The sequence below is a fragment of the Lissotriton vulgaris genome, chromosome 5 (assembly GCF_964263255.1).
Source record: "Lissotriton vulgaris chromosome 5, aLisVul1.2, whole genome shotgun sequence".
Lineage (NCBI taxonomy): Eukaryota > Metazoa > Chordata > Amphibia > Caudata > Salamandridae > Lissotriton > Lissotriton vulgaris.
In genome coordinates, this window is record NC_141693.1 from 739,512,358 (window position 1) to 739,535,233 (window position 22,876).

Consider the following 22,876-nt stretch of genomic DNA (forward strand, 5'->3'; position numbering starts at 1 on the left):
AACAAGTAACGTTACACCTACAACAAGCCAGAACTATTGGCTTTGTCTATGGTTGTTAGTTGCATAAAATAAAAAAGCAGCAACCATGGCTGCTATACTATAACTATAATCCTTTCCATTCAACTTCCTTCACCGCCTTCCTTTGGCTAACTGGATTCTCAGGTTGCAGCAGCATGGGCATTTTTGCATGACCCATTGTCATTCTGTATGGGGCAATCAGCCGCACACAGAGTGATAATGGGCGGGTGGGACTGCTCTTGTGTACAGGGGAGTGCGAGGCGGCTCCATCAGGGAGCTGAGGCCTCGCAGGGGAACAGCTCTGATCCCTGCAATGCCTAAAATTAAAGCGGACGGTTGGATGATGTCCTGCCTGAGGATGAGCCCCGGCGTCAGGCCTCCCTCCAGGATGCATTTGTGCACATGGGCGTGCGCAGGGGGGGGCAAGGAGAGGCGCTCCGGGGGGGGGGGGGGGGGGGGGGGGAGCGCCCCTCCTTGCCCCCCCCTGCGGATGCCCATGGGCCTGTGTCGACACAGACTCAAGCAGAACTCTGTTTACTAGGGACCATGTGGAGGCTTTTAAGGGCTTGCAAGGTGTGTTTTCGTCTCGGGACGCCCAGAATTATTCTCACTATTCAGAATCATCTGAAGTTTGGAAATTGCTCTTTTTTTCTATGAGGTTTTATAAAGCGTAAACTTGACTCGAAGATGGCTCCCCAGATTTAAGGTCGACTGCCCTAGCCTTTAGGCCACATCCTCTCTAAGGGTGGGCGTAGTTAGCGAAGTAGTGCTACGCAAAGCTACGCGAAGTGCACTTCGCACTACGCGAACTTCACGTAGCACTATTCGAGCTGCGTAGTAGCATGTTCGCACTGTGCAAGATGTGTTTTCAATGATTGCACAGTGCAGACAAGCATCCGGCACTGTGCAATCATTGAAAACGGCATCTTGCACAGTGCGAGCTGTAGTTTTCTGCTGCTCGAGTAGATTATTACTCGAGCTGCAGCTTTCTCAACGCGAACTGGTAGTTTCTCATTGAGAGCGGTCGCGAGCATGCGCAACCATTCACAATGAGAAACCTTACCTCCCCGCGTTGAGAATCTCGCCGGGATGTCATTTTGCTTGCTTGCCGTCGCGAACATGACGTTCAGGACCGCTAACAAGCAAAAAATGAGCGCTGCACTACGCTACGCTGCACTACGCGTGTTCGCACTGTGCTACGTGCAGCTCGCGTAGTGCGAAGTTGCGCAAACTTCGCAAAACTCCGCGAGCGTAGTGCTTCGCCCAGGCCTAATCCTCTCCCCTATCCGCGGTGGTCAGAGGATCAAGATACAGGGCATAGCACTGTCAATACATGATGAAATGATGTCATTCATAATCTTCAATTTATAAAGAAAAGAAAACAAATAGAGCATTTGTACCAGCCTATGAAGCAGCAGAGAACATGCACTGGTTACTGCACTGACCTGAGACCTAATATCCAAGCCGTGTCCAGCTGCACTCCTGGACTGATCACCAACAAATCTCTTATGCAGTACCAACCGCTAGACTTGTGTTTTTAGGTTTCGCCTGGCGTTCGCTGCGCAGCAGCGTTCGCGCAGGTGAAATCTTATGTTAGAACAGTACGGGGGCTTTGTCCCGCCTGCTCTTCCATTGGCTAGCTCCATAAATGGAGGCTAGCCATTGGAAGACATGGCTGCCCATCACTCTTTCCCCCGTCACGACGCGATTCGGGGGCGTTTCCGTGTCTTTTTTTAAGTCCCGCCCCCCACACCCTCCCTCTCGCCGAGGAGTTATTGTGCCGTTGTTGTGCCTTGTTTATCCCCCGCCCTCCCTCCCGCCCGCCCACTGTCCGTGCCTCTTCCCTCCCACCTGCCCACAGACGGTGGCCTTGTTTCACCTTTCTTGTCACAGACAATGCTGCCGCCTGGAGAAGGACGCCTCTGCCTGGCCCATCAGGAGTTTGTGGAGCCTTCTTGAAACGGGGTTTAAGGGACGCTTGGGACCCCCTCGTCTGCCAAACTGACGGTCCTGTCTGCGGCCACCCCTGCCCGTGAGATGAAGGGTCTGCTGCTGCTGCGGACGTGAACGGTAAGTGAGTGCCCACCACACGAGCCCCGGTCAGACCCCCACCAGAGTAAACACATGTGATGTTAGGGGGACATGCTGTGTTCATTGGGCAGGCTGCGGGAGGGGGTACTGGTGCTGCCACTTTCCAGACACTGCTCCCAGGATGTCCCAGACAATGCTGGCGCTCCCGGACATGGCTTGCCTGGGGTGATGACTTCCCTTGTAAACTCCTGGCTCGGGAGGGGGGAGTTGGGCTCGCAAGACAGTTTTACAGCTCTCTGAAAATGCTGCCTATTTCACTTGGAGAGCGCGGGTGTGTTTATTATTTCACTTGGGAGAGCACAGGGTGTGTTTTAGTTCCCACGGTCTCTGAAGTCGCTTCTAGGCGTGCGGCTGGTCCATTCTGCAGGGCAGCAGGGGGCGCTCTATAGCGTGCCTTCAGCCCTTCACTGTTAGCTGTCCCGCCTTCTCGAGGATTATCTCTCTCCATCCTAACATATGTCTCCCCCTCCCCCCCCCACCATCCCGGATAGCACCCCCTCCCGTTGTCAGACACTGATTGTTCCAAAGTCTACGGATCCCAATTTACACCTTTGCCTTCATATGTACTGACTAATTTGTGCCCCCCACTTACCAGTGCTAAAGGGAGTGCTGCCCCCTCTTCCCCTGCAGTGGACGCCTCTCGCCGGTGACCCGGTCACGCCCACTTCCTAATCTGCCAAAATGTTGCAAGCCCCCCCCCCCCCCCCCCCCCCCAACAGCACCAGGACCGCTGTTCGCAGAGTCTCAAATATGCAGAAGGTGGTCAACAGCTCGTCCCCTCCAAGGTGACCCGGTGGGGTCTCAGCCCCCAGCCTTATAAAGGGCTCGGGGTCTCCTTCAGTGTAGGTACTAACTACGATACCCCAGGAGGGTAGGGGAGGATGCCGGGATGCCCAGGGAATTAAACCAGAGATACTTCCCTACCAAGGGGGTGTAACCTTAGACGTCTGTCCTCATGGTTGACAGTGCCCAGAGGCCTGTCTGTGAAGGGAATGTAACTAGCGCCTGCCTACAAAGGGAATGTAAGCCCAAATGGCTGCCTACCCAACCATTGTTACTGGAGACGCCTGGATGCCCTGGAAGTACCGTCCCAGATGTCTTAATACAAGGGAATTGTCTGTGGAATGCAACCATACATGTGTACACACTGGAATTACTAGATGATGTAACCTCCGCAACCAGGAAATGTAGGTGTGTAAATGTCCCTGTAGTATGTAGCTGTATTTATCCGGATACGCTTGCAGTGTGACTGCCGATGTCAAGGTTGCAAGGAAGCCTAACCACATAATTTTAGATTCTTTGGGAGTGTGGGAATGTCATTAAAGACTGTTAGACACCCAGGGAATGTAATTGCAGATGCCGCTTATGCAGCTATTGTACTTTTCTAGCGACCCATGAGGTGTTAGCGCAGCTGTTTGGGAATGTGCAGTGCTGCTGTGTTATTCAGTAGATGTGCACATGCTTGTGTTTAGTGGCCACTATATTATTGACACGTCTGCCAGCCTGTTATCCTCGTCGTACTGCCTACCCCTTCTTTTTTCCTCAGCCTACCTGCCACCATCAACCTGTTTTATGTGCTTCTTAAGGAGCTGTTGCTGAGAATTCATTGTGTTGAAAAAAAGCTCCAGGGGTGGGCCTGTAGAAATTTGCACTATTCTCCTCGCATCCATCAAGCCCAGCCAGCCCTACTTCAATATATAGAATAGCTCTAGAGGCACTTTTTTAAAGGGTGCTACATCACAAGGCCGTAACAGTCCAGTTCTGCCCTCCACGCCTGCTACCTCTTCAACCACTCCTTTACTAGACCTTTGGCATTGTACAGCGCTCTGCCGCCTTTTGGCTAGAATCACACTATATACAAATGCCACATAAATGGTGTTTACTCACATTCCAGAATTCAAGAATGAACTAGAAGAAATGGGTTGAAAGACGGGTAGTACTTCCCGAGTCTACACAGTACTTTTTTCTATCAAGGGTTTTCCCTGAAAGTTAACGCACCTTTAGGAAGTCATATTTGTCTCCATGTATTTTTGACCGTTGGAGTGAGCTATATGACTTTATAGTGAGTTTGAAACACATCCTCAAGTTATATAGGACACAAAGGGCATGTACAACTCCCCAGACACCGCCAAACAAATTTGAGACACTGCATGCAGCAAGGCCCAGATTTTTAGAGTTATGCGCCTACAGGGACACCCCAACGTCTATCATGACGGTTGCAGCACTATGGCGGAAAGTTTGGAGGGTTAGAAATGGTAGTTCTCGTGGAAGAACACAGCCCGTTATCAAATACAATACAGCATCATATAGGCAGGCAACAGGTTTAAAGATGGTGAGGCTCACACACACATAAACCGATGCAGGAAGTTAAGGAGTTAAAAGATGTCAGCGTGGCTCTGACGCAAGGACACAGGCCCTTAACAGATCTGTTGAACCAGTAGGCAGGAAGACCTGCAGTTTTAAGTGGAGGCTCTCACACAAGGATACATACCTTTGCCAGGTTTCCAACAGCATCATGCAGGAAGTTCTGCTGTTTAAAAGTGTCCCTACTCATGCAAGCTTATACACCAATTTCAGGTCGGTTGCAGAGTCATGCAGGAATGTTTGGGGCTTAACAATGGCTGTTGTCATACAAGGTTATACATCTGTCAGGTGTATTTGTAGAAACGTCCTTGGTTTAAGGATGGCCGCTTACATACAGGGTCACAAACTTTATCAGATCTAGGATAGCGTCATGGAGGATGCCCTGGGAATTGAAGATGGCTACCCAAGCACATAAAGAGGTGTCTAATCCATTACATAATAGTTAATTCTCTGTTGCAGGGGTTCACAGCGGGACATTTAATGGTTCATTTGTTGTCTAACTCTCAGTACTGGAAGTATGTACTCTTTAAACAAGTTTGAAAATCAACCTTAAATTCTCATGTCTTTGACAGAACTATTGTAAGAACAAAATACAACGTAAGATCAAGTCTTGTAGAGTAGTGAGAGCACTAAGTCATGCTTAAGTAAATGTTTAGTATTTGAAGTTGATGTGTCCAACGTGCTGTACTGCGGAAAAGCAGATATGTGTTCTGCCTTTCAACTGCATTTTTGCGATTTGCACATGTGTGCGAGCGTAGTGGACTGGCTGGTAATTCGTACATACTGGCCCTTCCTGGTAGACGCTAAATAGCGGTGCTTTTTGGGATTGGACTGCCAAGATCCTTCCCTGAGACCGTCTGAGGCCTGTTTCTTGTCACATACCGTTACCGATGTCCACACCCTACAGAGTGCTTAATTTGCTCTACAGACTTAAACTTGCACCAATTACAGGAAGCCAGTTTTCAGGACTGTGACGCCTGGAAAATGGTCCTAGTTAATCAACATCAGTGATACAAATGTTTGCCTACTTTTCATAGAGTTTTTTTGTATCTGTAACACAGTTTACTTTAAGAACATATGTTTTTCTTACTTATTTATGCATACTACCCCTCCTGGGGTATAGTCCATCAGTCAGTATTCTCCAGCCATCTCTGTCCTGGGCTTTTCTTTCAATCTCATTCCAGGTGTAACCAATCTTCTTGCAGGCAGCCTTTTCTTGGCCTTCATATTTTCCATTGAGGGTTCAAAATCAGGGTCAGACCATGCACTTTGGAAAATGTCTCTTTCTAACAGTGACTTGGGGATAAATAATTTTACCACAGACCTCAGGGTTTCTGGTTCTCAGGTTTGTACTACCAAAGGCATTAGGCTCTCCCTCCGTGATGATATAGGGGTTGGCCAGGTATTGGTACAACATCTGTTCGTATTTTATTTTTGCTGTTGGTTAGATAGAGGCCTGGCCCCATTGAGTGGTAGAGTGCTTTACATTGAACATTTATGTTGTAGCAGGAGCACCTCTAAAGTTAGATCCTGTAGATCGAACAGTATGGGATGTCATAGCCATCTGAGATGTAATCGGACTATCTCATTTATTTGGGATAGTCATAGACAGTACGTTTTACAATTGATACATTGGTATAACACTTGCAGCTGAAACATGCCATGCAGAGGTATAATAACAAAAACAACACCATCAACGGCTGACCACAGGTTCAGCACATCAAATCCCAAGTTTTCATAAGCATTAAGAGTCTTGTGCAGCCACTTTAAGAGCTTGCCGTAGTTAAGCTCTACTGGAGACCAGAAACATAATCCTTATATGAAAGGGAAGGTGCACCAAAAACAAAGTAAATGTCCTCCAAACGTGTCCGAAAAGTATCCTTTTATTGTTTTTGATAGTAAAATATGGGTATCAGCCAACGTGTTTCGTTTCGCTGTCCGTGCTCAAGGTCAAATTATATCCAAGATAGAAATAAATAAAAGCATCAAAATTCCTCGTATATCAAAATGGGGTGTAGTGTGTCAGGGCTCTATGTCAAAATGTTTCCAGTGTTGAAGTAAGTATTATTGATCCAAAAATATGGCACTTGGGTAGCAATGATATTTAAATGCTCATGATAATGTTCGCAGCAAATAAGCTCCAAAACGTCCAGGGGCAAATTTTAAATCAGTATCCTTGATACGTTACGTCCTCCGCCAATATTAGCAAGTCCTGTCAGCTGGATGTATTTCTGGTGGAAACTGTAGCAGCAGTTCTTCTAAGTGCTTCACGTATCTTTGTTGTTGGCCTTCGTTACCCCTGATTGTCCTCCCAGCATTGTCTTAAACAGGTCTTATTGGCTTGCTGTATCTGCCAGAGAGTTTCCTTGTAATATCGTGGAGTTCTTTCAAGTTTCCATGGCGTGCTGCTTCCTGGGCTTCCGTGGCAAGACCATCGATGAAGCTTTGCTTGTCTGCTCTTTAGCTTCTCTTTGATTCCTTGTTGGTTGTGGTGTATTCACCTTGAGCTTTTGCTTTTTCTGATCTTGTTCTGCTGGTGTTCCTGGCAGCTTACTTTTCCTTTCTCTCTTGGGTTTTGCAGAAAGTCTTGGTGGCGATCCATTCTTTATGCTGGTGTTTCTTGGGACCCATTACTTTCTGGCAGGTTGATGTCAATGTTTCTGTGATCTTCTCCCACTGACGTCCTACTGGGTCTCTAGCGTCATATAGTTCTTGCAGGACATGAAACTTGTTACTGATGGTGACTGCGTATTCACTTTGTTTCTGTGCATCTTTGAGGATGGTGGTGTTATATCGCTGGCATTGGTTTGTTGGTTCCATCCATACTTCCTTCAGCTTTAGCCTCGCCATGACAAGGTGATTGTCTTGCCAATGTTGCTCCTCTCAACACTCTCACATCCTGCAAGGACCTCCAGAACTTCTTGCCAATGCAGGCATGGTCGACTGGTACTCGTTTGAATGGTCTGGTGACACCCATGTTGCCGTATGTACTCTTTTGTGTGGGAATACATTACTGCCTATCACCAGACTGTTCAGGGCACAGAGATCTGCAAGACTTTCACCATTCTCGTACATGTCGCAAAGGCCATGGTTGCTCATGACTTCTTTGTACCCCTTGTTATCGCTTCCAGTCTTTGCATTGAGAGACACCAGCATTGTGTGTCTCTCTCTCTCTCTCTCTCTCTCTCTCTCTCTCTCCCTCTCTCTCGTTTGTTGTAAAACTTTTCTTTTTCCTCTACTTTGTTTTTATTTGTAGATGCATAGCAATGGATAACATTCCTGTTGATCCTCTTTCTCTTTGTGTTGAAAGTTGCTTTGATAATTATACGACCTAAGGCTTCCGATCCAGTCAGTACTCTACTGACTGCAGGGGTTCGCATCGGTGCTTCTCCCGGAGTATGTAGGGCGTTCTATTCCTTGTGTCTTGGTCTTGGTTAAAAGCAGGTGGATCAGCTTTGCGGATGCCAGGGATCTCTACATTTCACCACAAGGGGTCAAAGCTCTCCCTGACAGAGGTACCTCTCTCCTCGATGGCCAGAATGTCTCTTGGTCTTTTGTTTCACATTTTTTTGCTACAATTTCATTTTTTCCACTTGGTGGGGTAGCTCGCCTATTGCTAAACCCTCCTCTTTAGGTCTCGACTGGCGTACACTGCGCAGCAGTGTCGCGCAGCTCGAGAAATTTTGTTTTAACAGTAGTGGGGTTGAACCCGCCTCTCTCTTCCATTGGCTAGCTCCATAAATGGAGGCTAGCCATTGGAAGAGAATAATGCCAATCATTGTGGGAGCAGATTCGTGCGCGTTTCTGTGTTGTTTTTTTAGCCCCGCCCCCTTTTTAATGTCATGTGGCGGTGGGCGTTTGTGGGTGTTGTCTTATTTTTTTTTCTCACTATGTTTGCGGCCGCCATTTTTTTCATGGAGCTGGGGCGGGCGGGTTATTTCCGCACTGCTCCCTTCCCTTTGCCCTATCTTCCTCTCCCTCCTCTCATCCTTTCTCTTCTCTTCCTCCATCCTCGTCCCTTCTCTCCTTCTCCTGGTCTCGTTCCTTCCCTCTATTGCCCTCCCCTCGGTCCCTCTCCCCCACCCCTCCTCCCCTGCTCGCGCCCAGCCTCCTCACTTCTCTCCCTGCTGCACGCGGTGAAGATGTCTCGGCTCGCGCTCTGCTCCCGCCTCCCCCTGCTCATCGCCCTGCGGGGTTCCGGCGATGGTGAGTACCTGGGGGCGACCTATCAGATCCTCGCCTAGCTGCTGTAGAGCGTGCGCGCGTGAGTGCAGGGTGTAACAATCTCGTTGGATTGACTTGAGCTGCCTGTCTTTTGTGTTTTTCTGTGTGTTTTGACCGGGACAGTGATGAAAAGGAGGCAGGAGCCTGCCGCAGTCACCAGCCGCCGAAGCCCCGCGGGACATGAGAGCTTCAGCCCTCTGGACAAGCCTTCCCTTCTGCTTTCAGGAGCTGCTCGGCTCTGCTCGCCTCCCCCCTTCCCTCTGTCCTCCTTCGTCGCACTCTCGCCTCCCCCCCCGCCCCTCCCTCTGCCGCAGCTCTCCTCCGTCGCTCCCCCGGGCCCGCAGGTTTCCTGATTACCCTGACTTGAGCTGCCTGTCTTTTGTGTTTTTCTGTGTGTTTTGACCGGGACAGTGATGAAAAGGAGGCAGGAGCCTGCCGCAGTCACCAGCCGCCGAAGCCCCGTGGGACATGAGAGCTTCAGTCCTCTGGACAAGGACTGCCACCTGAACCATAACCCGTGGCTGGCTAGCAGCACCAAGGGGGCCCCGGAGCACCACCATTCCGAGGGCGTGGGATTCATGAAGAGGTTCACCAGGTGAGCGAAGGGGGCGGAGGAGCATGCTGCCTGGAAGGGCACGCCGTCTGCTGGGGGCACCGGGAGGCTCTTTGTACCGAGGCATAATGGAGTGTCATTACTGTTCTCGATTTGGCACGTGATTTGACGAGCCATGACCGTGGAAACTACTCTCCCCGAAAATTATGCCGATATTGAAAACAATGTGGACTACTTGATTTTAATAACTGATGTAAAACGAATAGGTAATGTTATTCTTTCTGTGCTGTGGCATTTCTTAAGTAGCTTCCAAACCTGGGCCTGTGGTGTTCCTGGATCCAAAGCACAGTGGTATGCAGTAGTGTACAAGGTTGTTATTCCTCCACTATAGTTGTATGCCATCTTCTTCCCAGTTCAGTGGTATTTGTCCCTCGCAGTTACAATTGCAGCCTCTCTCGTGTAGTCAGGACATAATGTTTCTACTTTTGAGGTTTCATTTAGCTATTTAAGGTATTCTGGAAGTTATTTTCGTTTGAGTGGCAGGCCGGATACTAATGGTTTGTTCAGAATAGCCAAGCACTGGAAACATGGATGTGCTTGCTTCCCCGCTCCCTGGCTGTGCTTGCTCCCCCGGCCCCTGGTTCCCCTGCCCCCTGGCTGTGCTTGCTTCCCTGCCCCCTGGCTGTGCTTGTCTCTATTTGCTCACGGGAAAAAAACTGAATATTTTGCTACTTAAATAATAGGTCGAATTGGTATTTAACTGATTGATACTCATTTTATCAAGCTAAAAAGAGAGACAAGGGGAGTCAATCTGCCGGGATTTGAACATGTGACATGAATAGACCTGGACGATCGAGCTATTTTGTTGGAGTTTCCTGCAGTTTTGTTTTTGCCCATGCACCAAATATAACATAAAAACATGGAAACATAATTTAACCCCCTCTGATGACTATAAGCTACAACCTTTCTACCCATTCATCAGCTACCCTTAAAACCATAGATTCCACCTGGTCTCCAATTTACCAAGAACTTTGTTCCCTGTGTGTGTGTGTGTGGTGGGGGGGGGGGCTGTGTGTGTGTGTGGCATTGTGTGTGTGTGTGGCATTGTGTGGGGGGCTCTGTGTGTGTGTGTGGCTCTTTGTGTGTGTGGCTCTGTGTGTGTGGGTGTGGGTGCAAATGCAATAGGTCTCGCATTTGCGAGAGATTAAGCTATTGACATTGTAAATGACAATGCCATTTATTTACCTGTTTTCAAAACCAACACATAAATAAAAATGTTGTCATTTACAATGCCAATAGCTCTAACTTTGGCAAAGGCGAGACCTTTGCATTGTAAATGCTTGTTCTACATTGCTTTCAGCAAAGCAAATTACAGAGTCCTCGGTTAAGCCTTTGCCACATACGTTGCTCACGATGATTTATTGCAGCTTGGATTCGTGTTCGCAGAGAACCAATATAAACACGTCCTTATCCTCTGGTCATGTGACTGCCCTCCTAGAATCAGCTTTTTTGACACCCTTGATTAAAAAAAAAAACTTGACTAGATGCGGACACGGTCTACTTATAGGCCAATCTCTCAGCTGCCTTATCTGGATAAGATCAGCTGCTAGAGTAGGCTGTTTTAACCAGCTGTCAGAAGAACAAAAAGCTCTTCTACATTCAAGACACCCAATCTTTAAACCTGATGACCATACCAAACTGACCAGTCTCTTGTTTCTTGATGACCTGCGCCACTCTGTCGATAACATCTCTGCCGCTGTGATCATTTTGGGGCTATCAGCAGTTTTTGATAGTGTGCCATCAAATCCCATTAAATAGGGTGCCAGATCTGGGTGCTCACTGCTTTCTAAACGTTTTAAATGGTATGTTATTCTCACCACAGATCTTAGCTCCAAGGTAAAACTTATTTTCAAGATCCCCAAGTTTAAAGGCCAAGGAAAGTTGAACATTTTCGGTGGCTCATGGTGGAACCAGCTACATTTTTATCTACGTAAAGAAAATGTGATTACATTTCATAATCAGCTCATATTTTGACTGTTTGCTTAATCATCCTTATTTACTTCTTGCAGTGACCTATTATCCATTGTCCTACCATTTTGTATGTGTTTTCTATCTCCAAGTTGCCTCTAGTGCTTTATAGAGAAGTTTAAACATATTTAAAGTAGCACATCCCGATGGACTAGCAGTATTGGAAGATGTATTTATTAATCCTCTTCCAGCTATTCAAAGCACACACGAGTGAGTAAATCTTTTCCAAAAAGGTTTCCTACAAACTGATCACATTTTTCGAGTGAGTTCTTTGTCTGATTAGAATATGTTCGATTATCAAATTAGTTTAGGGCTGAGAAGATTAATGCTGAAAAATTAAGAGCTGAGAAATTCCGGTTAGTTTTGTAGACCTAGATTTTTTTTATGGTGGATTTATAATTTCGAATCATACTGGCTAGTCCAAGCGTCACTCAAGAAGTCAGTTAGGCAAGATATTGTTTTGTCTTTCAGACTCAGCAGCCTTATGACGGGTGCTCCGGAGAATCAGGAGTCAACTTTTCTCACATCCAGAGTTACAGATGCCAGGAATGCTCGTAACTCCAGCGGAGAGGCAGCGTTAGCAGCCAATTATTAGAGGGACCATGAGGGTACCTTTGAAAAAAGAGAGCAGAATCAGTAATTCTGCATCAGGTTCACTCTTAATTCCCCCTTTTCCCTTGGGTTCCTTACCATACATTTAACTTAATTGGAATAGGTGAAATCTCAGAACGAAAAACTCCAGGTTTGCAGTCCGTCTGCACACCTTTTAATTTCACTGAAGTCAATAACACAGGTCATTCATTGGTCCACATAAATAATGTGGCAACTGATAATTAAGTTCTAGGTCAATCGAGGGCCCTATAGTGTAAACTGCATCGCACATTCTTAAAAGCATTTCAGAAGTTTTCTAGGTCGTTTTAAAATTACAAATGTAAAGTTTGGCTGTTAATGCAAACTCAGAGTGAACAGGGCAGGTGGATTTGGCTACAGTTTTAACAGTCAATTCGAAAAGCGCACCTGATTAGAACTTTGCTAAATTGGCTCTAGAAAGAAGAGGGAAACAATCTAACTTTACTCCAAACCTCGAAATGCTTTTGGAAGAGTCCATCTGTCCTTTGTTGGGAGAATTTCACTTCCAACTACAAGTTATTTTTTAAAACTGTTCATAGGGAGACTCAAAATGACATCCGTTTCAAGTACATTGAAAGATAGAAGTAAACTTAAGATAAGGTGTAAGAACAACCATGACGACAAAGCAACTCGGCAAATAGAAACTAAATAAGGAGCCAGAAAATCACAGACCAACTGTGGCAAGCAAGAAAGTGTAGTAACGCATTCTGAATATATACTTACAGTCATAGTTTTAGCATCAAGTTCTGTGAAATAGAAGTTTCCGCCTTCAAAGTCCTCGTTTAGATACAGGATTGCACTGAAACGAATACAAACTCATGTGAGTTGTAAAATACAAATAAACAAAACATGAGTGGCATACGGTAAACAACCTAAAACTCAATTGTAAGACACTAGAAACTGCAGCGCTGGGAAAAAATGCATTTTATGGCTTGAGGATCAATTCCAGACTAGCAGAGACAAATAATTGTGATCTTGGACGAACATCAGAAAGTTGTAAATCTCATGTTAGGGAATCCATGGGAAAAAGACTGGGACAGTCCCTTGTGTTTATGTATAGGAGGAGTCGTGGGGTTTTATCCCTGTACCTACCACACCTGGAGTGTGGTGTCACATTATCCTACCATATTCCAGGTCTGTGACAGCTTGCACTGTGCCTATTCAGTAGTGTGGTCTGTATTCTTTTGCAGAGACTTAGCCTTACTCATAGCTATGGAAGGCAGGCCACCACACCCTTTGAATGAATAGTGCGCAGAGAGCCTAGACTGCACCAGCCCTTATGTGGACCCCAGGCCTCAATCATTAGCACCAGGTGCAGGCGTCCCCAACACAGAACCAGGATGAGTGGCCCTGGGCTCGTTACAATCAAATTATTAGTCACAACATTCAGTTTGCCTTTGCAGCTTGAACCACCAAGCAGATTCAGGTCACAACCAGCAGCAGCTCCTCCGCTAAGGGGGAGGAGCGCTGCCCCACTGCTCTTTGAGCAGTGCAAAAAGAAAATAATAACACTAGTTATTATCATTTTTTGTTTTTCCTTACTGAGGCAGTTTTATGGGACAGGGCGAGGCCGGACTGTAATCATAGCCAGCAGGGGGAGGAGTGGTTGTCACACTTAAGTGCGCATGATGGTTTGGCCGGCTGTCTTGGGCCGGCCAAACCGTCATGCACACTTGGCATGTTCTCAATCTGGATGTATAGCACAGCCTGGGTGGAGAACATGCACAGACTCCCACCCACTGTCTGAGCTCCGAACCAGGGCGCCCATACCAATCCTGACACTGCTGCCATGCAGGTGACAGCAGCGTCGAGACTGGCTATGGGGAGTTTTGGCAGCTCCGTGCATCAACAGAAGAGGATGGAGGAGGGGCGGCGGCCGGCAGCCAGGTAAGTGCTTTTTTTTTTTAATAACATCCACCCGTACCATTCCGTGGCAGCAGACACTGGTTACAACATGAACACAACCTCCTTTGTTGACTATGTACTGCATCTCCCTTGTAAGTCCTTTATCAAGGCATAAGAGTTAAGCGTACACAAAATGCTCTGCTTGGCGAGAGTGCTTCAGGTAGTTTAGAGACAACTGAGGGCTGACTCTGTCCCTATAGTTGCTCCTACATCACTAAAGTAAGGAAAGCATCCTCCTTGTGGGTACAGTTCACCTCATTAGATGACTAACTGGTGTGAAAGAGTGCTTTTATTTGTTAACACAATAAAATAAAAAATACATAAAGATGTTGTTCAGGGTTTTTCTTAGAACCCCACCACCAGCGCTATAGAATGCTGGGGTTGCTGAAAATCAAGGCTGCCTCGTCATAACCACCACATATCTCTTTATTCCACCTCCCTATACTTTCTGTCTATTCATCCAACTCCTGCAAAGTCCTTTGCAAGTCTACTTTCCCTCTTTGTCACTCTTTTCTTATCTTTATGTTCCTACATCTTTCTCCATTTTCTGCTTTCTCTAGCTCTGGATCAAAACCTGAAAATAAAAAAATTCGTCTTGGACCTTAAAAATGAGTAATAGCACAACCTAACTAGTCACCAATTTATATTTGCTTCCATTTAAGTTTCGAAAACCCAAGAAAGGTTGTGTTTACCTCATGACTCTGGGCCTAACAGCCTCAGCTGACTAGATCCAATTTGCAGTTCACAACTATGGAATGAACAAAACGCACTTGATATTTTATTATGTTTTCCTCATCAGAAATGGCATGTTTCTATCAAAAGTATATTAAGTGAAAATGTAAGGCTCCACTCAAGCGGCAGTAGTTTTTATTTTTTTTACAAAAATAAATTCTTCAAAGAGCTGTCACCATTTTATAATTTAATAATACAACTCAATTCAAAGACCAAAGAAGATGTGAGATATGATCCTCGGGGTGAGGCATTCAAATATCATATGTATTCATGGTGTCAAGCGAAGGTGTGTATTAACACCCTTCCTTTTAGAGTCTTGCCTGGAGACGGTCTGTCTGCAACTTCATATTACCAATAAACAAACACAAACAAAAGAGTAAACTTTAGGTCAGCCCTTACAGCCACTGGGCTATTGGCATTTTTTAAAAAGTGTTGATTGGATGAGAAAACTGTCCTTAAAGCCATGGCATTTTGTGGAAAGTTACATGGGACTTTAAGTGGTCCCTTGTGGTAATCTCTCTACTGTTCCTCCACCCTCACCTATTTTAGAGCCATGCACCCTCCTTCACACTTATCAATCCTCTCCACACCCAAGTTTAAGATGTGGGCTTTGATGCCATTTGCTATCAGGCACCACTGCACTCATAAGTTTGGCTGTGCCAATTTCTGTTGTTGTAGTACTTTATTCGATAGCAAAGTATCATAAAAGTAAATACATCATAAATTGAATTAAAAACTATTACATCATAAAAGGGATAAAAGTTGCTAAAAGTATTCAATATAAATTTTGTATAAAAAATAGGTTTTTCTAAAAATTCCAGATTAGTAAAAAAGGAGAGGAACCCAAATGAGTACGTCACAGCAAAAGAAAAAAGGGTGCTAGGAGGTAAAGTGCTAATTCGAACAATTTAACAGGATTTGAATGACTACCCAGTACTCAATCGCACCAGCTTAGATCGTATTTGCCATGCACTTCCCAGAAATTTTGCAACCTCGGCAATTATCAACATCGAGGAAGTGTCCGTTGTCAAAATGCGAAGAGCCACTGAACACTGCCGTGTCCCCAATTCTCTGCATACTGGGCGTAGCCATCTTTTCCTTGCCCCCTTGTATGCTCTACAGGCAAACAGGAAGTGCCCAAGCTTTTCAGTAGGATTAGGGCACCCCGGACATGCCATTTGGTGATGTTTGAAATCTTTCCACCTGCTGGTAAAGATATTCAGGGGTAAGGTGCCATGCCGCATTTTGAGGAACAGAGATCTGTCTCTTGGTAAGGTGATAAAATCAAGGAATGGCTCCAGCTTCGGTATAGGCTTATGTAATAAAAATTGATCAGTTAAAGCACCCCACTTCGGGTTTGACGAGTCCCTTTCTTGAATCCTCACCCAATACAACTTTTTAACAATGTCTTTCGGCGGGGGCTGCTGAGATAGCCATTCTTCTTTAAGTCCCATGTTAAACACCAAGTCCCTTAAATTTTTCAGCCAGGGGATCACCCCAAAGCCATTCAACTCAATAAGTTTGTCGAGGACTGCAGCATAGTGGCTAAGGTCCGGCGTCCTTCTTAAGCGGACCCAATATAATAAAGGTCGGAGACCGACAATGTCTTTAATGGAGCGACGTCCCAAATCATAGAGTAGCGGTTTAATAGGGGTGGAGACCGGGAGGCCCACTAGCTCTCTCATAAATTTATGCTCAGCTGTAGCTAAATCAGTAATTTTTTCGAACCCCCAAAGTTCGGAGCCATAGGTTGCAGCAGAAAGCGCCTTGCCCTCATACACTGCTAGGACAGGGCTAATAGGTTTGCTGGATGTCAAACGGTGGTCTCTAGCAATTGCTCCTGTCACCCTTTTAAAGTTAAGCAGCATCTTGGCAATATGAGCATCCCAGTTCATCTTACGATTTATTCTGACCACAAGGTAATCAAATGCATTAACCTCCTCCAATAAGGTACCATCCAATGCAATATGAATTTTCTTCAATTTTTTATTTCTAGACAAAACCATCAATTTGGTTTTGGTGGTGTTGATTATGAGGCCACGATCTTTACAAAAGCCACTAAACCTGTCTAGAAGTTTCTGAAGACCAGAGGGGGTTTTAGACATGAGGAGAGTGTCATCAGCAAAGAGGAGGGTAGGTGTTTTTTCTCCAGCCAGGGTGGGGGCATCCGCTGGGTCCTCCCTCAAATGGTCTGCCACCCCATTTATAAAGAGGGAGAACAAAGTCGGAGCCATCACACACCCTTGGCGGACCCCCCTCTGCACAGGTATTTTCGCTGTCAGCTGACCTTCATTCCCCCATCTGATTCTCGCGTATGTACCATCATGTAATCTTTTGATTAGTTCCAAGAGGTAACATGGGATGCCCATTTCGTGCAGTACCTGCCACAATTTGACCCGGGGGACCAAATCAAATGCGGTCTTGAGGTCAATGAAGGCCAAGTATAACGACCCTTTACCAATAGAAACAGTCTTCCAATAGGTCGCTATGAATCTAAATACTTTGTCCATTGTACCTATTTTTTGTCGGACACCCACTTGTAAATGTGTTAGAATGTCCCCCTCTTCAAGCCAAATCCCCATTCTGGAGATAAGAACCCTGCCAACCACCTTTTGGATGACGTCAATTAGACTTATTGGTCTGTAGTTGGCAGGGTCCTCTTTCGCCCCCTTTTTATAAATTGCAACCACCTCCGCTCCCTTCCATGAATCTGGGACTGGGTAGCCTTTTAACAATAAATTCATCAAATGAAGAATAAGGTTGGCCCATAGGAGGGGGTCATGAAGAATAAGATCGCCTGGGAGCCCATCTGGGCCTGCGGCCTTCCCATGGGTTATGCTTTTAATAGCTGACTGGACTTCCGAAAGTATAAAATAGTCAGCAGGTTCAGGTAGGATAGGGACTGTCTCGGGGTCTAGGGGGATAATCAGGGATTGCTCTGACCTTACCTCGCTGCAATAAAGATTTGAAAAATGCGTGAACCATTGATGTTCAGTTATGGTATTAGGGATGGAATCTGAGCCCCGTCTAGTTAGTTGGTTTATTAGGGCCCAAAAAGTAGTAGAATCTTTTAGGTAAGCCGCCTTTTTTAATTCCTGCCAATGGTCCTCCTCCCAAATCCGTTTGGCAGATTCTGTAGATTTTTTATATTCATGTCTGGCCAGCCTTACTGCTACAGGATCTTTTTTCTGTAAGGCTAAGGAAATCGCATTCCTTCGGACTCTACATTCTTTAGTGAACCATGGATTACACTTTTTAGGTACACATTTTATCCCTCCCTTGGAACCTCTTATTTTAAAATGAGAACCTATATTTTCTATAAATTCATTATAGGATTTTCTAAGGTCTACACTGATTACAGGATCAAGCGCGGAGTTGAGCTGGGAAAATTCTACCACCATTGAAGCCACTTTAAGTCCTATGCCGGCTAATGTATCCTCTTGGCATGCTACTTTATTCCATTTGAGCTTCCGATTGCAGTTGGTAGGCATCACTGCTTTTGAAGTTAAGGGAATATTACTGGGGTTCCCGCTAGTTTCCCATCTAATATCTGCACAGAGGGGATTATGATCACTATCAGGCATCTGCTTGATCTTCATGTCAACAACATATCCCCATGAATTTACATCTAGGATAATGTAGTCAATACGTGAGGGCCCATTCAATCTGTTAAAAGTCATTGCCCCGCTAGGGTCCGAAATGGTTCTCCCATTGAGTGCCCGTAGATTGAACTCCATAGTCAGAGCATTGATTTGCAGTGCCCTCACCGTCCACCTCTTGATGGGAGTTAGATTTAGAGGGGGTACAGAGTATCTAATATCTTCCTCCTGGGACCCTAAAAGATCTTCAACACATAGGGGTTCATATGTACAGTTTAGGTCCCCTCCCAAAATGATGTTAGAATGTGGGGGGATACCTGCCAAGGCCATTTCCAAACAGGAGATTGTAACCGAGTTTTGGTGAGGTGGGCCTCCTCTTGCATATACATTAAAAAGGTCAATTCTGCTACCATTCAATGGCCCTTTAAAGGAAAAATGGAGGATGTCTTCTGAGTTAGCATTGTGGATTTTAATATTCAAGTTCAATGATACTTTAACCCAGATATGGAGTCCCCCCGAGGGTCGTCCCATACCTTGGGTTACTGCCGGTATGTAAAAGGTGGAATAACCAGGGATATACAGGGGTTCCAAACTCCAGGTCTCCTGGAACATGCAGATCTCATATTTATTAATAAATTCATGCCAATCCGGGATGGCCAGTTTCTTTTTGAGACCTGCAATGTTCCAGGACAGAATATGGATTATTCCAAGGTTGCCCTCTCCTACCCCACCTGCCCCTCTCATGATCTGATTTGGAGGGTCCAAGCTGGAAAGAATCGGGGGAACGCTCAGTGCATTTGAGATATTTACCAATGGGTTCCCCTCAAAAACAGAATCTTGAAGTGAACTAGAATTAATACCAATTAGTCAGTCTATTCTATTAAGACCTGTGTCGTCGTCTGCCCCTTCAGTAGACCATGAGGGCAAGCGTCTGATCTGGATGTTAGAGTGGCTAGGGGGAGAGGACCGGAACTCCAAATTCACCAGATTATCCGCCATGCTATGGTTATTAAATTGGATTTCAATGCAATCACTACTAGAACTAAATAAGGACAATCTCTTGACACTTATCAGGTCTTCTCTAATGATGGATCTGCAGCCCCTGACGTGTCTAAGCCAGTGTATGGTTTTATTATGTAAGGAATCCCTGAGTTCATGACCATGTTTATTGTTTAATTTTGGGACCCCTGTCATATAAACTATCTTATTATCAGATCTTGTAGGGTTATGCCCAGGTGTAAAAAATTGGCTCCCGTGGTCGGGCTATCTCTTTTCGTCCTCCTATTACTGGATGATGGGGCAGTCGAAGGACCAGGCTTACTTTTGAGATCTAACCCTTGAGGTCTTATAGTATCAGCATATGATTTTGGATAGGACTTAGTGCTTAGAGGTGTGTTCTTTAGGCGCTTACAAGTAGCTGGGGAGCTAGAAGCGGTGTGCAATAATTGTTGTGGTGGGTTTGAAATTGGTAAAGGAGTGGCTAAAGGCAAGGTTTTATTGGGGAAGGCTGCATTTCCTGTATTGTGTAATGTTGTCAGAATTTTCTTAATATCCACCATATCATGTTCTAGTTTCTCTAATTTAGAGAGGATAGCTTTAATTGAACCAGAACAATTCAGGCAACCCTCCGATCTTGGAACACAAATGTCTAGTACATTATCAATGTCACCCCGTTTTGACACCTGAGCAATTACATCTGCTGCATCACCTGTTTCCCCCTCCAACACAGCATATTTATTACTACATGGGATTGTAATATCCCTAGGGTTTGGCTGTAAAGACCCGTTGTCGGCGATATAACTTTTAGCCATTAGAGGATCATCATCTATAGAGCCTGGTAGACCCACTGTAGCCAGCACAGAGGTGTTCTCAGGGCGGGTGTGTACTAAACAGATAGGTAAGGATTGAGGAGTAGTAATTTTCCTTTTAAAAATATCCGGGATCACTTTCCCTCTACCTATACCTGGCTCTTCTAGATTGAGTGTAGTAATCACCTCCAATTGTGGTGTATTATCAGCTAAGATTTCCTCAAAATCACCGACAAGATTTTCAATACGTGTCAGGGTGGAATCTGCACTCTTGACATTAAGCTTTTTTGTCTTTTTCCCCTTCTTTGTTTTCGGCTGCTGAACACCCCCCTCCATGGATTTGCGTTTGCCCATTGCACTGGTGTTTGGCCGGTGTACTTATCAATGACACACAGCTACAACTAAGTTCCCCCAGCTAAAACTCCAGTGTACCTTGTGGACAGGGTTTGATGTCCGAGCTGTGTAAAGGGGATTTTGTCGCGGACGTAATGGGATGGGCCCAGCCCAGCCTCCTCCTGCTGCTGACGGCTGTAGACGGCCCGCCCTCTGCCCGGGCTCAGCCTGGCGCTGCCCGCGCGCGTCCCGCGAGGCGTTTGATGAACTTAAGGCGCCTCCAGGCGCGTTAGTGGCGTCTGAGGACTGCGCCGGCCCCCAGTGCTGCTGGGCAGTGTAGTCCTGGTGTGACTACTGCCGTTCCCGTCACGGCGTCCGTGGATGCTGATGGTGCAGGATAGTACTGCTGGTCCTGGCGCTGGTGCCGTTTCCCTCACGGCAAGCAGCGCTCTGCAAGTTTGTCCCAGGAGCGCTCGGAGCTTGATGAACTTAAGGCGCCTCCAGGCGCGTTAGTGGCGTCTGAGGACTGCGCCGGCCCCCAGTGCTGCTGGGCAGTGTAGTCCTGGTGTGACTACTGCCGTTCCCGTCACGGCGTCCGTGGATGCTGATGGTGCAGGATAGTACTGCTGGTCCTGGCGCTGGTGCCGTTTCCCTCACGGCAAGCAGCGCTCTGCAAGTTTGTCTGATAAATTGCTTCACAAGCACTGGCAAGGCCAAAGCTTCAGAAAATGGAGGCATGGAATGCACATGCATATGGAAACCATCTTATAATTGATTTATTTTCCAAAAACATAAGAAACTCTATTACAATATGGCCTATGCATGCGCTAAGTGCACATCACCCATCTTGTAAGAGATTTCCAAAAACACAAGAAAGTCTGCGTAAGATGGCAGCTTTGCAAACACGGCAGCCATCTTGTAATTCAATTAAAAAATAAACATAAGAAACCACATTACAAGATGCCCATGCTTGCCAGGCAGCACCTGGGGTCAAAAAAGAAAAAAAATTAAACACTAGCAAGGCCAATAGGTTGGTGCTCACTGGCAAAAGAGACACCTATTGGCTTTGCCAAAGCTTGTTAACATTTATTTTGATTGCTAAGACACACAACCTGGTGATGTATTATACAACGGCCTTTAAACAAGCAGGAAGGATTCCCACCAATCGTGCTTTACGCAGACAATTCTGCCCTGATATTGTACCTCATATATCATACTATCACACGCAACTTCCAAGCTTGAGAGGTTGTTAGAGCATGCGGGAAGCACAAGTGTGTTCGCGAATGTAGGACATAGCAGGTTAAACCCAAGGTCATGTTTCCAGGGCTCAGATATTTAAAAACAATGCCTATATGCATTGGTGAAATACTAAAAGAGTGCAATTGTTTGGCTAGTCGTTCTATTCAACTCATTGGTAACTGAACTGGAATAATGCACCCATGGCTCAAACCAATGGGGGGATTTTATTCAATTTGGCAAGCGATACAAGTTGGGGACACCAATCCGAATTAAAGCAATGCTCTATCTAGCTTTGCTGCAGGATGCCTTTAATAGAATGCTCAAAATATGTCCAAAATCGTTTTATATCAAATGCCTGGGGTTGCTGTCAATATAAACTAACTTACAGCACCAACAAACCGGCACAGGGTATGTTCAGAAGCCCGATTACCTTGAATCCTCATGCCGTTTGCCTCGATTTGGATGAATAAGTGAGCCAGTTTCAGAGTACTCCTACAAATGTGTGTTCTACACAACCTGTTCCAGACATCAATGGCCAAAGTAATCATAAGATCTTTTTTTTAATTTGGTGCATTTACGGGGATAGCAAGCGGATACCTGATGTTTTTTTCGCTCTTAAACATGCACCGAATCATGAAAACAGAAAGCCTTTGCCATGGAAAATGTATCACTTAAACCATCAGGTGATCCTGAACCTTATCAGTAATCTGAATTTGCAATGCTTTACCAATGGTGAATAGAGCTAGTTATGTAAATGAGAGTGGGGGCAAGAGGATGAGAGGACAGCCACTGCCTCAGTGATTTGTCAAGATTCATAACCAGGTAAGACAAACATAATAAGTACATCCAAAACAGTTCAAAATAACAAACATCATTGAGCAGCTAATTTATACAGTGACACTTCTGGGAGAGAGTATTTCTTACACACCGGGTCAATCCCTCTTTCAGGAGTGGAGAATTGGAAAAAAGCACTGCCCTTGAGAATTTTTGCACCCAGTAAAATTCTCTACGTAATCCTTTACTATGTGAGGCTTACTGCTGGGTTGAAGATGGTGCCTTTTTTGTCCTTTTTTGCAGCTAAAAAGAACTTGCACTTTATGGATTCATCAAGCTTTTTTATATTGGTTGACGTTTTTATTGACCTCTACTATAAATCTGAATATCTAAAAGTGACTGGGTGAGCAGGTTTGACTAGGGCACCTGGGATCCAGAGATGATCCAGTGGAAAAGGGTAAACCTTAAAGGAATGTAGTATAACTTAGCAAAAAGAGACTACTGAGCAACATACGTTTATGGCATGCAAGGATTCTAACAATAAAATCGATTTTAGGTATATATTGAACAGGTAAGGA

General features: G+C 45.6%; 1 protein-coding gene across 1 annotated transcript in view; it reads right to left on the minus strand.

Annotated features, from left to right (window-relative positions):
* P3H1 (prolyl 3-hydroxylase 1) overlaps window positions 1-22,876 on the minus strand; it is a 227,291-nt gene that overhangs the window by 15,162 nt on the left and 189,253 nt on the right. The window contains exon 13 of the mRNA XM_086922172.1: window positions 12,632-12,707. Within this exon, the coding sequence (XP_086778298.1) occupies window positions 12,632-12,707 (76 nt within the window). The remainder of the gene's footprint in view (window positions 1-12,631; window positions 12,708-22,876) is intronic.